The sequence below is a fragment of the Polistes fuscatus genome, unplaced genomic scaffold, assembly GCF_010416935.1.
Source record: "Polistes fuscatus isolate 324 unplaced genomic scaffold, CU_Pfus_HIC Scaffold4, whole genome shotgun sequence".
Lineage (NCBI taxonomy): Eukaryota > Metazoa > Arthropoda > Insecta > Hymenoptera > Vespidae > Polistes > Polistes fuscatus.
Window position 1 is genome coordinate 5826153 of NW_025113118.1, and position 13697 is coordinate 5839849.

Here is a 13697-nt window from a genome sequence, read left to right on the forward strand (position 1 = left end):
TACATTCGTTATCACACAACATTTGAGTACTGTGTCGGTAATTCAGATTTTAAAGTAAGAAATTTCATAAGACGTAAGATATACTGTTATATGTTACGTCTATGCTAAAAGTTACATTTGATGATTTCATAGTTCCCAAATGTATGTATATTACCAAAGAAACCATCTACATAAGTTCATTTAGTTTTTAATGTTATTATAGATACGTGAAACTCTCCTGTACATTTATTGTTCTTAAATTCTAAATGTAAATCTTGAAATTTAGATATACATAACATATATAGGTAAATATATATACATATATATCTTATACATATATACCAAACTATATAGAAGTGAACAAATTCAATGCTTAGTGGTATAAAAGAAGTATACAATTTGTAGTAACTAAATTATATTTGATGAAAATGGCGTGGTGAAAGTTACTCTTCACGTTTTACCAAAGGCATAGCAAGGTATATTTTTTACTTTTTGTTTTTACATTAAATTATTTCTCTGATTATTATTCATATAATTTTTGAAATAATTACTGTGATGTTATAGCTTTGTTTTTTATATAAAAATAATAATAATTAATATATATATATATATATATATAAAAGTATTTTATATTGTTAAAAATATCAAAAACAAAATAATTATTATCACAAGATTTATGATTATTTTTTTTGTATGTATTTGAATAATATAATTACGCAGCATGTTTCATTTTCCTCGATTGATAGCAATTATTTCATTATCTAATAAAAATTACAATAAAATTGTTCTTTCGTGAAAGAAAGAAAATATTTATATTTTTGATACTCATAATGTAATATTTTTCCTGCAGTTTTTCAATTTGATTATAAAATAGAAATGATTCAATACACGCATGGACAGGTTATAATCAAATTTAATATAATTAATTAATCTTAATCTAGTCTTAATATTAAATATGTAATAATAAAATGTGATATACGCATGTACTTAAAACGTAACGTTTGGTGTTTTATGAATGAAAGTTATAAATTAAGGAGATGAATTAAAAAAGCAAAGATTTTTTCATTTAAATAATTACAAAGTACGTTGTATAATGATTTAACTATAAATTATATAACTTTATTACGCTATTATATATAAGTATTTTTCTTATTTTATAGAATGGAAGCTAGTTCAAATTCAGGAAATTTATGGCATAAAAGTAAAACAGAGGAACAGCAAACTGATCTATTTAATGGTGAATCAACGACCGGATCTGTAGAAGCTAATTCTACGTCTTTAGCTGATATATTTGATACAGCATTTTCATCTACAGTTGATCCATCTCCGCAATCTCGTTTTACTTCTGGTAAAAATGACAAAATTGGCAAAACAAATCATTCACTTTATTTTTTTTCCTTCTTTTTTTTTTAAGGCAATAAAGTTTTATCATTTTTATCTTTTTAGGAAATGAGATGGAGTATGAACATTTATTTGCAGAAAGTGACATTGAAGAATCAGAGGTAGCACCTACAGAATCATACAATGATACAACGCATATTAATTCACAAAATGATTTTATGTTTGGACCTTATATTACTTCCTCTAATACAAATGATAATTCCAATGATTATTGGCAAACTGATACTTTAAATTGTAATATGTGCCAAAACAGACAAGAAAGAACTCTTAAAAAAGAATCTGTTACACTGCAGTTAAATAATACAAGAGAAGATAGACATAAAAGAGTTTTACATGATCAGGATGAACCTACAAGACATAAGAAAAATAAGAGTGAAGAGCAAAAGCATAGAAATGATCAACAAGTAGATAACTTTAATGTAGCTGGACCATCTAGAATATTAGATTGTTACAATTCTAACAGGTATGATATAGATAGATAGATCGATTGACACTATTAAGGACTTCGATTTTTAATCTTTAAAATAATATATATTATTATTTTATAGTTCCATACCACCGCAAGATCGTCTTAGTGGCGCTCTTAATGAAGCCATTCAACAGATTGTTGGAAATAGAAATGTCAATGAGTCAAATAATTTGTGTTATCCTAATTTATCTACTGTATTAAATTCTCAAGAGCCAGATAGTGATGATGAGGCTCATTCATTAAGTAAGTATTTCATCAAGTAGCATCATTAATCAATGAAATTCATTAGTGTGCATTTTATGAAATACTATAATGCATATGATCTATTAAAAATTCTTTAGATCTTTTATTTAAACTAAATTAAACATTTTGTCAAAAAAAAAATAAAAAAGGAATCGATGATGCACCATCAGCGCCGGATTTACAATTAGACTGGTCATCTAGTAGTGATAGTGACGAGGAAGATGGATCTATAGAAGTTCTTGGAACAGTAAATCATAATGAAGTAAGTAAAAGAAGTATCAATTTTTCTTATAACATTGTCATACATCATTATAATTATGATTTTTAGAGTTCCGTACAAAATGATAGCGAAGAAAATCGTACAGTCACTCTTGTTGATTTAACTGCAGAATCTGATGAAGAAGCACCACCTACATCTACGTCATTTAATAACCCAATAAATTCAGGATTCGACGAGCACACTCAAAGGCAAATTGTAACATTTATATAATATAATAATAATGTCTTTGTTGTCTTTACATAAAAATGTTCAACATATATTCCTACTTTTATGTATCGAAATAAGATTACTACAATGTTGTAACTGAAATATTTTTTATTTGCATACTTATGTGATCCTGCTGCAAATCATAGAATGTATCACCGTGGATTTATGCATTTTCGTCATCGAACTCCATCGATGCATTCAAGATTTAATATACTGGGAGGTAAAAATTCTATACTCTCTTTTACATATTTAATTTTTAAAATTATATATAAATATATTTTTGTTTTTTAGATACAACAACAGGCACTACATCTTCTCGTATGCATCCTGTACAAGAAAGATTATGGATGAATCAACAACGTGTTCAAGAAGTTCACAGAAGAAGACTTTATCCAAGGTCTTCTTCGTTTCATACGTTAGTTTTATTTCCTTAAAAATTTTCTATAAGCGTTTATTTTCGGATTCAATTAAAAATAATATAAATAATTTTTCTCTCTTAAATAGCAATCCTGTGCCACCGAGTGCGCACATGAACCAAGCCACAACGCATGCATGTGCTTATGAAAATTATTATGCTTATCCTCATATCCACCAAAATAATCAATGCGAAGAAAATGAAACTACTCCATTTGTTGAAAATTATATCTCAACTTCTCTTCTACCTCCACGATTACCATCTAGAATTTTGCCATCACCACAACAACCAACTGTTTACAGTCATCCAGAAGCAAGAGGAGCACCAACTTTTGCTCCGGCTTGTACACCAGCTATGATGGTAAATTATCATGATATTAATCATTAATTATAATAATATGATAATACTTATAAATTGATATATACCATATTTTATAGGTGAATCATTTAAATGAAGTTAATGAAGTGGAACCTTCTCCGGAATTAATGACATCGATACCAGTTCATCAACATCATGTTCATCATCATATGTATCATTATAGTGCACATCCACAACAAATGCCTCCCCGTATGCATCATCTTCATATAATGCCTTCGCGTTTGCACCATCTTCACATTAGTTTCTCTCCAAATGTGGTAAATCTTCAGATTTATATTATCCCTAACAAACAATATTTGTTATTAATATTTTATATTTATTTTATTTTTAATTTAATACTATTATACTTATATATAGGCCACATCTATAACACGTGGAAATACGTTACAACCTGCGACAGGCTTACCAGATTTAATACTACATCAACCAAGACACATGCCTGCACGACTTGAAGATTATATGCGAATTGTTGATCTACGGCGTATGGGTCAAATGAATTTTGGTGCCACGCAAGAATCTATTGAAAGTCATACATTCCCACATAAATACAAACGGGTAAAAAAATGAAGTTGTTTTGTATATGTTATCGGCGATGTACGAAAAGCCGGTATTCTATAGAATACCTAGGCATTGTATATAATGCTTGGCGTTTTTAGGCAATTTAGGAAATATAAGAATTATTACAAACTTTTCCTAGGAATTTTATAGAATGACAAATGATATATAGGCAAAGTATGAAAAAAGGTCCTGATAAGTAAAGTTATTATATGAATGACGTGCATTCCTCAAAAATACAAATGTTATTCTAAAAAAATAATAAGAGACGTGATATTCGAAACAAATCGGAGATGTATTTCATACTTTTTCATTTGGCATTTATAGAATGCCTAGAAAATGTGTGAAATATAAATATATTTCATACATTGCCGGCTAGTTTTAGGCATTATATAGAATACCGGATTTCGAACTTTGTCGGTAACATAAATATAATTAATATAAGTGAAATTAGCAAATGACATTATTTTTCTTCATTTGTAGGTGAAAAAAGTAGAAAACAGTGAAGATGCTGTTGAAAAATGTACAATATGCTTATCAGAATTTGAAGATTGCGAAAGTGTGAGGTAAATTTTGTTTAATTTTATATCTCCAACATATTGAAATATTCTGTGCTAATTTTATAGAAGTATATATTGTTTTTTCTTAACTTTTTGCAGGAGGCTTCCATGTTTGCATTTATTCCACATAGACTGTGTCGACCAATGGTTGTGCACCAACAAACGTTGTCCTATTTGCCGAGTAGATATTGAAACATTTTTGCAGAAGGAAATTTTTGTGTAGCTTTTGATTAATAAGCTCCATCTGTCATATTTCACATATATACATATATTTAAAAAATAAAAATTAAAACTAACAGATTTATATGCTTTGAAGGTTCTTTGAAGAACTTACTTTTTTAATAGTACAACATGTACTGGTTTGAAAATTTTGCTATACATAATAAAAAAAAATACGGCCACAGGCTTGAAGTCACAGTATATTTATAGTTGACAAAAAAAAAGAACAAAAAAAAATAATCTTTTTATTTGATTTTATTGATATGATATTATTCACATATTTTTTATGTATACTATTAGTTGTAAATATATTGGTGGCTAGATTGGATATATATATATATAGATTTATATATCTAAATGCATTTTCAACATTTACGTTTTTAAAATTTTTGCAAATTACATTGATTGCATATTATATTTTTATTTTATTTTTTTTTCCTTTTTGGGTTTCTCTTTTATATGTATATCGAACAGTTAACATAATCATTGATACTTGTAAACACTTGTAATATCTTTTTGTGAAAATTAAATCAAAATGTTATACAAAATATTTTATCTAGCGTTTCTATTTTCAGAACTTGTTTACCAAAATGAATTTGATTTAAAAAAAGAAACTAGAATTTAGAAAAATTATTATAAATAAAATACTTTCAGGGTTTTTATATAACTTGACTTATGAAAGTTATATCACGAACGTTCTCTGTAACTATTCTTGTAATATATGACAATCTAAAATTATATTATTTAATATTTAAAACAAAAGTTTTTATATATTCACATTTATAGAAAATTATAATTAAAATCTAAATTTTCAACGACCTCGACTCATTGAAAAAGTTAATTCTGTATAATCGTTAAATTTAAGCAATAATGGTTATGGTTAATACTTGAATGGATGACTGCTTCGAAATACAGTGTGCTGTTGACTTCAGAAAGGCGCTAATATGACTTTTATGGAATGGTGGTAGACTATGTTGAGAAGTCGCATAGAAAAGTTCCTCAAACTTGTAAAAGGGAGAGTATTAATAATAACTAATATAATAATTGAAGATATATATACACAAGATCTTATTTTAGTATATTTTTGCATTGAAATAATGAATATTTTTATTGATGATGATTTTGTTATATTTACAAAAATATAACACAAATATCTCTGAACATGTGTATATTACATAATATATTACATGAATAATATAGATGTGTAATATCTTTATTGATGCGTACAGGTAATCATAAAAGCATAGTCATTTCTAACACTATACATCAAATTTATGTAATGCTTTGTTTCTCGTATTATTTTTAAAATATTAATTTCATCGCATAAAAATATTAGATTTATTATTTATTTATAAAATAATCCACATATATGTTATTTTTAAATTTAGAAGAGTACCTTTCAAATTTATTATTTTCTACCAATCTTATTCTAAATTGGATATATAAGAAATATATGTATTCCATAATAATGCAACCGATTGTACAAGTAATACTTGATAGTGTAATGGGATAAAATAAAAATTGATTAACTGTACCATAGGCCAAATCTAAAACAATAAAAAATAACAAAAATATTAGAAAATTTATTTTTATATAATATATTACGATAAATAATTTTTAAATAATAGAACATTTTGGGAATATATCATAATAATTTCAAAAATAAATATTTGTTACCTTATAATTATTCATTAATATTTGAAAGTAACTACTTTTTAGTTTATGCTTTAAACTATCCATGTCATTCCCTTGTAAGAATCCGATAGAAACAAGTAAAACACATAAGAAAATAGGAGCAAAAAGTAGTTGATCACATAAAACTTTTTTTACAACAACGGTTCCTCCTTTGGAACCAATATATTTATTTAATATACCATACCATGTTCTAGTCGCTGGACCCTGATAAAACAAAATATATAAAAACATATAGTAACAACTTTATTCAATACTTATACATCACTTGTTACAATCCTTATAAATTATAATATTTTTTAAAGTAATAATTTGATTTCACTTACAGCCATAAAAAATCCTATAAAAGCGAAATGACTAGTTCTACTAAAATCTAAATCTTTGAATTTTCTTCTTTCTATTAAATTCTGTGCTAATTGATCGCCTAGTCCCATTAATATACCTGCGTTGTTAAAAAAACGTAACGATTATTTACAAAAGAAGTAAAAGTAAAAATAAAAGAAAAAAGACAAGATAACATTATAGGAAAAACAATACAAAAAATGAACATAATATAATATTACCAGCTTGTACTGCTTGAGTTCTCACTGGATACTTAATCAATAAGCTTTGATAGAACTTTAAAATATTTCTCATATTGAAATATATTAATGTAACTTATAATAAAAATATGTATTATTTCAATACAACATTTATAGTTTAAAAGACCTAAGCAACTATTGATTGATTAACCTATTCCTAGATTTATATTAGACAGCATACTTGAAGAATTATATTACATTATAAAAACATTCAAAACAATGCTAACATATTAAATAAAATATTGAAAATAAAAGATAAAAAGAAATTTATTGATAAACTTCTATTACACGTAAATATTTTTGTTAACAAGTGGCTTTAAATATTTTAGAATATTCATGTCTAATTACGCGCATGCGCAATATGCAAAAACTGTCGTAAAAAAGAAACGTGCATAATAATCTTGTCAACGTAGTGAAATATTATTTAACTATTTAACAATAAATGTATTGATATTATATACATATATGATATTATCATGATTTCATGTTTATATTTAACTTTTTGAATAAGCAATATTAATTTAAATAATTTAAATTTGGTTAATGATAACTCAATGTTACAAATTTCATAAATCTAAAAGTCTATATGTTAATTGTCTTATATTATTGTATTAAGAATAAGAAAAAATATAAATTCTCTTTTTAATGTCATAAACATTTGCATTAATACTAATTAGTGTCAATAAATTTGAATTTTTATGGATTCCCTAATATATTTCGAATACAATCATTAGAAACAATAACAGATCTAATTCAAATAACATTTTTTAATTGTCTATTCTTAAAATATTAAAAAAAGAACAAAACACAAATTTGTTAATCCAAATCCTAATCTATTATGCATCGTTTCCAATGAGAAAATACCCGAATCCGATATTTAATTTATATTTTATGTTTCATAACCTAAAAAAAATTCTAAGTATTTAAATAAATATTATAAAAATTTATTCGAAAGAGAGAAAGAGAGAGAGAGAAAGAGAGAAAAAGAAAAAACAAAGTTATGAAAGTAATATTTTGAAAGAAACATAGTTCTAAGTATGTCAAATTTTATTGGACCAATCAGGCAAAGAGTTTCTTTGATCATGCGGCAAATGCTGGGTGAATAGAAGAACGCAGGCGCAACCCCACCCATCGGGGTTCCATGACAAATGGAACTAACTTCCGGTTTGATTCAGGCTCCTCCGTAGAATGTTTTTGGGCTTTAAGCAGTATCCTTGCGCAGTGTCACAGTTATCCTACGTCATCCTTCATTTTCTTCAACTGCACTTGCAATTTGCAGTTCTATATCTCCGAGGGATATATTTTGTTTGTCGTATGTCCATCCAGAATCTCAACACATTCGGTAAATATAACATTTTTCATATTGCAAATATTTCTATATACCTTGCTGGTTCGACAAGATAGATACGACAAAATGGCGATGATAGCGTCTTTGCATCATAGTGTGCAATCGTGTCCATTTTCATGAAGTATTTCGTACCTTCATTTTCTATCTTCCTCTTTTTTTATTTTCTTTTCATTTATTTATTTATTTTTCCTTTTTCTCTTTGTTATTTTATCGTTGAACTTTAAAAGGAGAGAAGAAGAAAGAATTGTAAAAATTCCTTAAGTAATTTCAGGCAAAAAGATGTATATGTATATGTATATGTGTGTATACATTTATGCATGTATGTGTGTATATATAAAACCACAACTGTGTGTACACCATTTTGATACGAGATAACAAAAATGATCTTTATTTTGAAGAAATTTCATCTGTCAAGATTGATAAATTATAATCTAATGTATATATTTACGTTTATATATATATATATACATATATATATATTTTTTTTCTAGACCCCTTTGCAGATGCAATCAAGGGTTCAGATGATGATGTCCAAGACGGTCTCGTGCATATAAGGATACAACAGAGAAATGGTCGTAAGACCTTAACAACGGTACAGGGGCTTTCTTCTGAATATGACTTGAGAAAAATAGTTCGAGCATGTAAAAAGGTAAATATTATTTAATCCGCCTATTTGTTTAGTATTTATCTTTATGAAGTCGTTCTCTTTTTAACTTTTGCAACATGCTATTAATAGAATACAAATAAACCTTGGAAACTGACAGCTGCCAGTAAGAACGTAAATTAATTTTATTTTTATCGTGTACCTTTTAATTTATAAAAGGACTTTCAATTCTTATTTAACATATTGATATTATGTATAGAAGGTATTTGTACTAATAATTTTTAAATGCAGATATGTGGCTGATATTTAGGTATGACTAAATGTTGGATTCAATTAATTTATTATAGTTATTCTGTATTCTGATTCTTCTCTGATAATAGTTTGATTTTTTAATATTGATATTTGTACAGTTATTATTTAAGGTGATTCGTGAAATACTATTACATTAATTTTTGCAAGTCATATAAATAAATAGATAAAGAATAATCTTATATAATATAAATAATGAAATAATAAAATAATGAAATACACAATTTTAGATTTCTTTTTCTTTTTTAAATTTTAAAATGAATAGTAGGTTAAGAATATACGTTCTCTTTATAATACTGACAACACTTGCATACTAATTAATATTCGCTTGATGAAGCCCGATGAATCATGAAAGAAAGAAATTGATAAAATTGTGAGGAGAAAATTAAAAGAGAAAAATATGTGGATATAATCTTATTTTGTAGGAGTTTGCCTGCAATGGGACAGTAATTGAACACCCAGAGTACGGGGAGGTGCTGCAGCTGCAGGGGGACCAGCGAGAAAATATATGCCAGTGGTTAACAAAGTCAGGTCTGGCCAAACCTGACCAACTCAAAGTCCATGGTTTTTAATCGACAAACCACCCATGCCACTATATAAGGCAATTCCACATTCATCAATATATAATAATACCTTATCATCTTAAATTATCTGTATCAGTCACTATCACACTTGTTGATACTTCGTGGGATACCTTATTATATACACATATATATTTCAATAAAAAAAAAAAACATAAATAAATAATAATAGTAAAAAAAAACTATATAACACAGAGTACCGAGAAGAGAGAAAGAGGTATAGGTACAATATTCTAATCAGACGTTTTTTCTAAGATTCTAGGAAGCAATATTTTACCGCTTTATGTTAGATAATTCAATGAAGGTGTCACGCTTAAAATAATAGTGATAATAGTAGAATTTTGAGAAGATAAGTATACAAAGGATAGACAAAAATAGCAACAGATGGTTCGGTTCAGTAATAGATAGTATGTATCTGGGCGCTATAGACGTGTTCAGAGAGAGATTGAGAAGTGTTGTTGCCTTAGGCATCAACATTGGCTTATCTGTTTATGTAATTCGCGCGAGAATGCGTTGGTTTATATTATATATATTAGGAAAAAAGCAAACTTTAAGTTTGCCCTCTTGGTGTCATCATCTCATTTAATCTTGTGCCTCTGGTTTATATAAAGATTGAAAAAAAAATTAATATTTTTCTTTCCTTTCTATTTTTTCATGTTTTTTCTTTTGTTCTTTTCTATTTGTTTTCTTTCTCTTTCTTTTTCTCATTTATTAAAAAATAAATTTTATTGTAACAATGTGTTATTTCGAATGTTATATGTATACTTTATATTTTACATTCTTTCTAATGCGGTAATTGACGAAAAATTTATTGTTCACAATAAAAAAATGTGTGGCTGTTCTCTAAAATAAATAAATAGTAATTTGACTCGATGAGTTTATGCGTAGATTTATCTTATTTTTTTTTGACCATACTACTACTACTACTAATTTGTAACACCTTCGCAATAATTATGAGACAGTGTAAATTGTATTTATTACACATAAATATTTAGAACAATTAACTTCAATATACAACAAAGTTGTTAATACCTAATAATTTGTATGTAATTTTAACTCCTCTCCTGTTTATAAATCTTAATTTTATATATATTAATCTTTTTTTTTTTAACTATATTCTTCAAAATATACTCAATATATAAAATCATGCTTTTTTTATATATTTAACTTAAATGAATATTTTGTTGTTATAATTAATTAATTCTTTCACAAAAGAAAGTGTTTTATCAAAATCATAAAAAAAAATATATTTTTGTTTAAACCGAATACTTATTTTGTGAAAAACAAAAAAGAGAAATTAAGGAAAATTAGTGTTAAAATATATAAATACAAATAGAAACGTTTTTCGACGTTGTTATCCGTATACAATAATCGAGGACACGACTTTCACTTTTACTATGGCAGTTCTTTCGATCGTTAACACATCTCGTTACAAATATTAAACGAACGTATGTAAGTATTTTATAAAGAGATATTAATGATCTATAATTAATTATTAATACACGATTGTGTTAAAATTCATTTGATTATAAAAAATAATTATTTGCAACAATATTATTAAGGTAATAAAATTATCATTGTAGAACATTTAAATATTAAACAAGAATATATATAATTTTATTCTCTGCAATATTTTTGGAACGAGTTTAACAAAGAACCTGAAGTTATGAAGTTAATAGTTAGTATATTTTCTTTAATTTTCACGTTTTAATTTTTAATCAATATAACATTTATTTAATATAAACCTCATAGATCATTTGGCTTTTCAGTTGTCTGATGATCCAAGCATTTGCCTATGATCCAGACGATAAATCTTTAAAAAATATCTTATTATCTGGTGGTCAATTTGAAGCATTTTATTTAAAGGGAAAAGAAGCTGAAGAACAAAATGCTGCGAGACCAGCACACCTTCATGGAACATTTCATCTTTACAGAAATCCAGCTTTAGTCGATGCACCTAATAGTGCCGCTTATGGTTTTCGATTTGATGGAAAACGCCGTTTCAATTTTAATTGATATTTTTTCCCCTTTTTTAACTTCATAATATTAAATTAATACTGCAATTTAAACAAATTAAATATTTAATATACGTAAATAATAGAGAGATTTGAACTTGAAATCACTCGAAAAATTTTCAATGTATTTTTATAGACTATATATTTTCATGTCCAAGAGAGAATAATTCTGTAAAAAAAGTTTGTTATATTAAAATTATATTGTTAAGATAAGTGTGGAGATAATTTACACATTATAAGAATAGAAAAATATTTTTAAATATATCGAACATTATTATCTTATAATCGTGAAACACGTTATATATATAAATTTATATTAAATTGTCACATAGATAAATGTGTGCGCACTTCATCAATATATTTATAATACCTTATATAACAGCATTCTGATTTTTAAAAATATATCAAACATGATACACTCAAAGAATATGTACAAAAGTTTTAGATTTTTATAAATATGATTAATACAATGGTATTCAATATTTCTTTTTTTTTCCAAACGATATATGTTTACGTTATACAAGATTCAACAGTTTTCTTTACAGCATCTCGTGCATATGGTATATATGATAAGGAATACCAAGTCATTGCTATAGATTGAATAATGATAAATATAAGAGCCAAACCAGGATTGTTTAACTAAAATATAAGAAAAATTTGGTTATATAATCATTCCAATAATTGAATATCATATATATGTTACTTACGTGTAAAGCTGCAAATAATGTCATACCAATTGATACGAATACTAAAATAGTAGCAATAATTCTTGTCGCAGCAAACATTTTTTTAAATTGATTTACAGGACCCATCAAAAAACAAGTACTACAAGGAAAATTATCTATTAAAGAAGACCGTAATAATATTTCCAAGATAGATGAATGAAAGCAGAATGTTTTTAAACAAAAACACCTTGCAATATTTTGTTGCAATGCAAGCTGCTATGATATTTAAAAAAATAAAAATTATATATGTATTTCTAATCTTACATAGAATAATCGCTACCTTGCTAGTGAAATGATATTTCCTAATGTGTAAAATATCGCAAATATTGTGAGTCCTCTTCTTAAAAATAAGGCAAATGATCCAAGAAAAGAACAAAGAATGCCTATGACAAAACAAATAGCGAAACCTTTTATGCGTGTTGACCAACTCAGTGTTGTTTGATCCATAACCTACAAAAATTAAATGATTAATATTATTTTATATTCTAAGCTTATATAGGAATAATAACATAAGTTTCCACATCATGACGATATTAATCTTTTGACAAGACCTACTCACCACGAAATTAACATCAGCCTTTAGTTAGAAATTGTAAGCAAGTAATAAAATAAATATTTTATTATGATATAAATAATTGTATATATATATAAAATAGGAAGAGTATATTCTTAAAACTAATATTTATTAATGAAACAAACAAGTTTATATCATTACCTGTGCAATGATACCACTTTCTTCATCGCACTCCTCTTTACCGCTCAAAGCTCTTCTCAATTTATCCATGATTATTAATGAGATATCGAATAATTTAACTATGCTTCAATTCACACATTAAAAGATAACTGTTTCTAAGAGTGTTATTATAATTATTTTCTTGATCTTAGCAAAACCATTAGCATTTGATGTATCACATTTCACGCGTATGCATATGAAAAAACGTAAGAAAAAATAAATGAAAATACTGTTAACTTATGTTACTCCTTGGAATGAATTAAACTTAAGGGATAAAAATGAAAGATTAATTTATCAAAAATTAAATATAAAACATAAGGAATTATTTTAAATACGTAGTAGCATATCACGAAATTCCACGAATCTTCAAACTCCCTACCACTTTTTCCGCAGCACACATTTG

The 13697-nt window shown here is 26.2% G+C and overlaps 4 protein-coding genes across 10 annotated transcripts; 2 read left to right on the plus strand and 2 right to left on the minus strand.

The window, feature by feature from the left end:
* The first annotated feature begins 73 nt into the window (after positions 1-73).
* LOC122521141 (E3 ubiquitin-protein ligase Arkadia) lies at positions 74-4870 on the plus strand. 5 transcript variants are annotated; one of them, XM_043641612.1, is made up of 14 exons: positions 148-284; positions 368-455; positions 1140-1327; positions 1426-1843; positions 1929-2092; positions 2242-2354; positions 2421-2560; positions 2726-2799; positions 2871-2994; positions 3084-3354; positions 3432-3629; positions 3730-3927; positions 4411-4493; positions 4587-4870. In XM_043641612.1, the coding sequence occupies exons 3-14, from the start codon at positions 1141-1143 to the stop codon at positions 4708-4710; spliced, it is 2094 nt and encodes a 697-aa protein (XP_043497547.1). In that variant the 5' UTR covers positions 148-284; positions 368-455; position 1140; the 3' UTR covers positions 4711-4870. The 5 variants fall into 5 exon arrangements, with proteins under 5 accessions (XP_043497550.1, XP_043497547.1, XP_043497548.1 ...); XM_043641613.1 differs by having other exon boundaries at positions 385-455; XM_043641615.1 differs by lacking the exons at positions 148-284; positions 368-455 and adding an exon at positions 74-141.
* A 1244-nt stretch (positions 4871-6114) lies between these two features.
* On the minus strand, positions 6115-7239 carry LOC122521146 (protein Mpv17). Its single transcript, XM_043641621.1, has 4 exons — positions 6962-7239; positions 6725-6840; positions 6384-6605; positions 6115-6253 (listed from the first exon to the last, which is right to left on the minus strand). Exons 1-4 carry the CDS (start codon positions 7032-7034, stop codon positions 6131-6133), a joined length of 534 nt encoding a protein of 177 aa, XP_043497556.1. The 5' UTR covers positions 7035-7239; the 3' UTR covers positions 6115-6130.
* Positions 7240-8141: 902 nt separating this feature from the next.
* On the plus strand, positions 8142-10857 carry LOC122521147 (eukaryotic translation initiation factor eIF1). Its single transcript, XM_043641622.1, has 3 exons — positions 8142-8321; positions 8819-8976; positions 9666-10857. The coding sequence occupies exons 1-3, from the start codon at positions 8168-8170 to the stop codon at positions 9810-9812; spliced, it is 459 nt and encodes a 152-aa protein (XP_043497557.1). The 5' UTR covers positions 8142-8167; the 3' UTR covers positions 9813-10857.
* A 799-nt stretch (positions 10858-11656) lies between these two features.
* Positions 11657-13695, minus strand: LOC122521153 (vesicle transport protein SFT2A). Of its 3 annotated transcripts, XR_006304676.1 has the most exons (6): positions 13277-13695; positions 13121-13138; positions 12842-13011; positions 12544-12661; positions 12207-12475; positions 11657-12005 (listed from the first exon to the last, which is right to left on the minus strand). XR_006304676.1 is itself a non-coding variant. In XM_043641634.1 (5 exons), exons 1-5 carry the CDS (start codon positions 13343-13345, stop codon positions 12347-12349), a joined length of 504 nt encoding a protein of 167 aa, XP_043497569.1. In that variant the 5' UTR covers positions 13346-13695; the 3' UTR covers positions 11657-12346. The 3 variants fall into 3 exon arrangements, 2 of the variants coding, with proteins under 2 accessions (XP_043497569.1, XP_043497570.1); XM_043641634.1 differs by having other exon boundaries at positions 11657-12475; XM_043641635.1 differs by lacking the exon at positions 13121-13138 and having other exon boundaries at positions 11657-12475.
* Between the last annotated feature and the right edge of the window lie 2 nt (positions 13696-13697).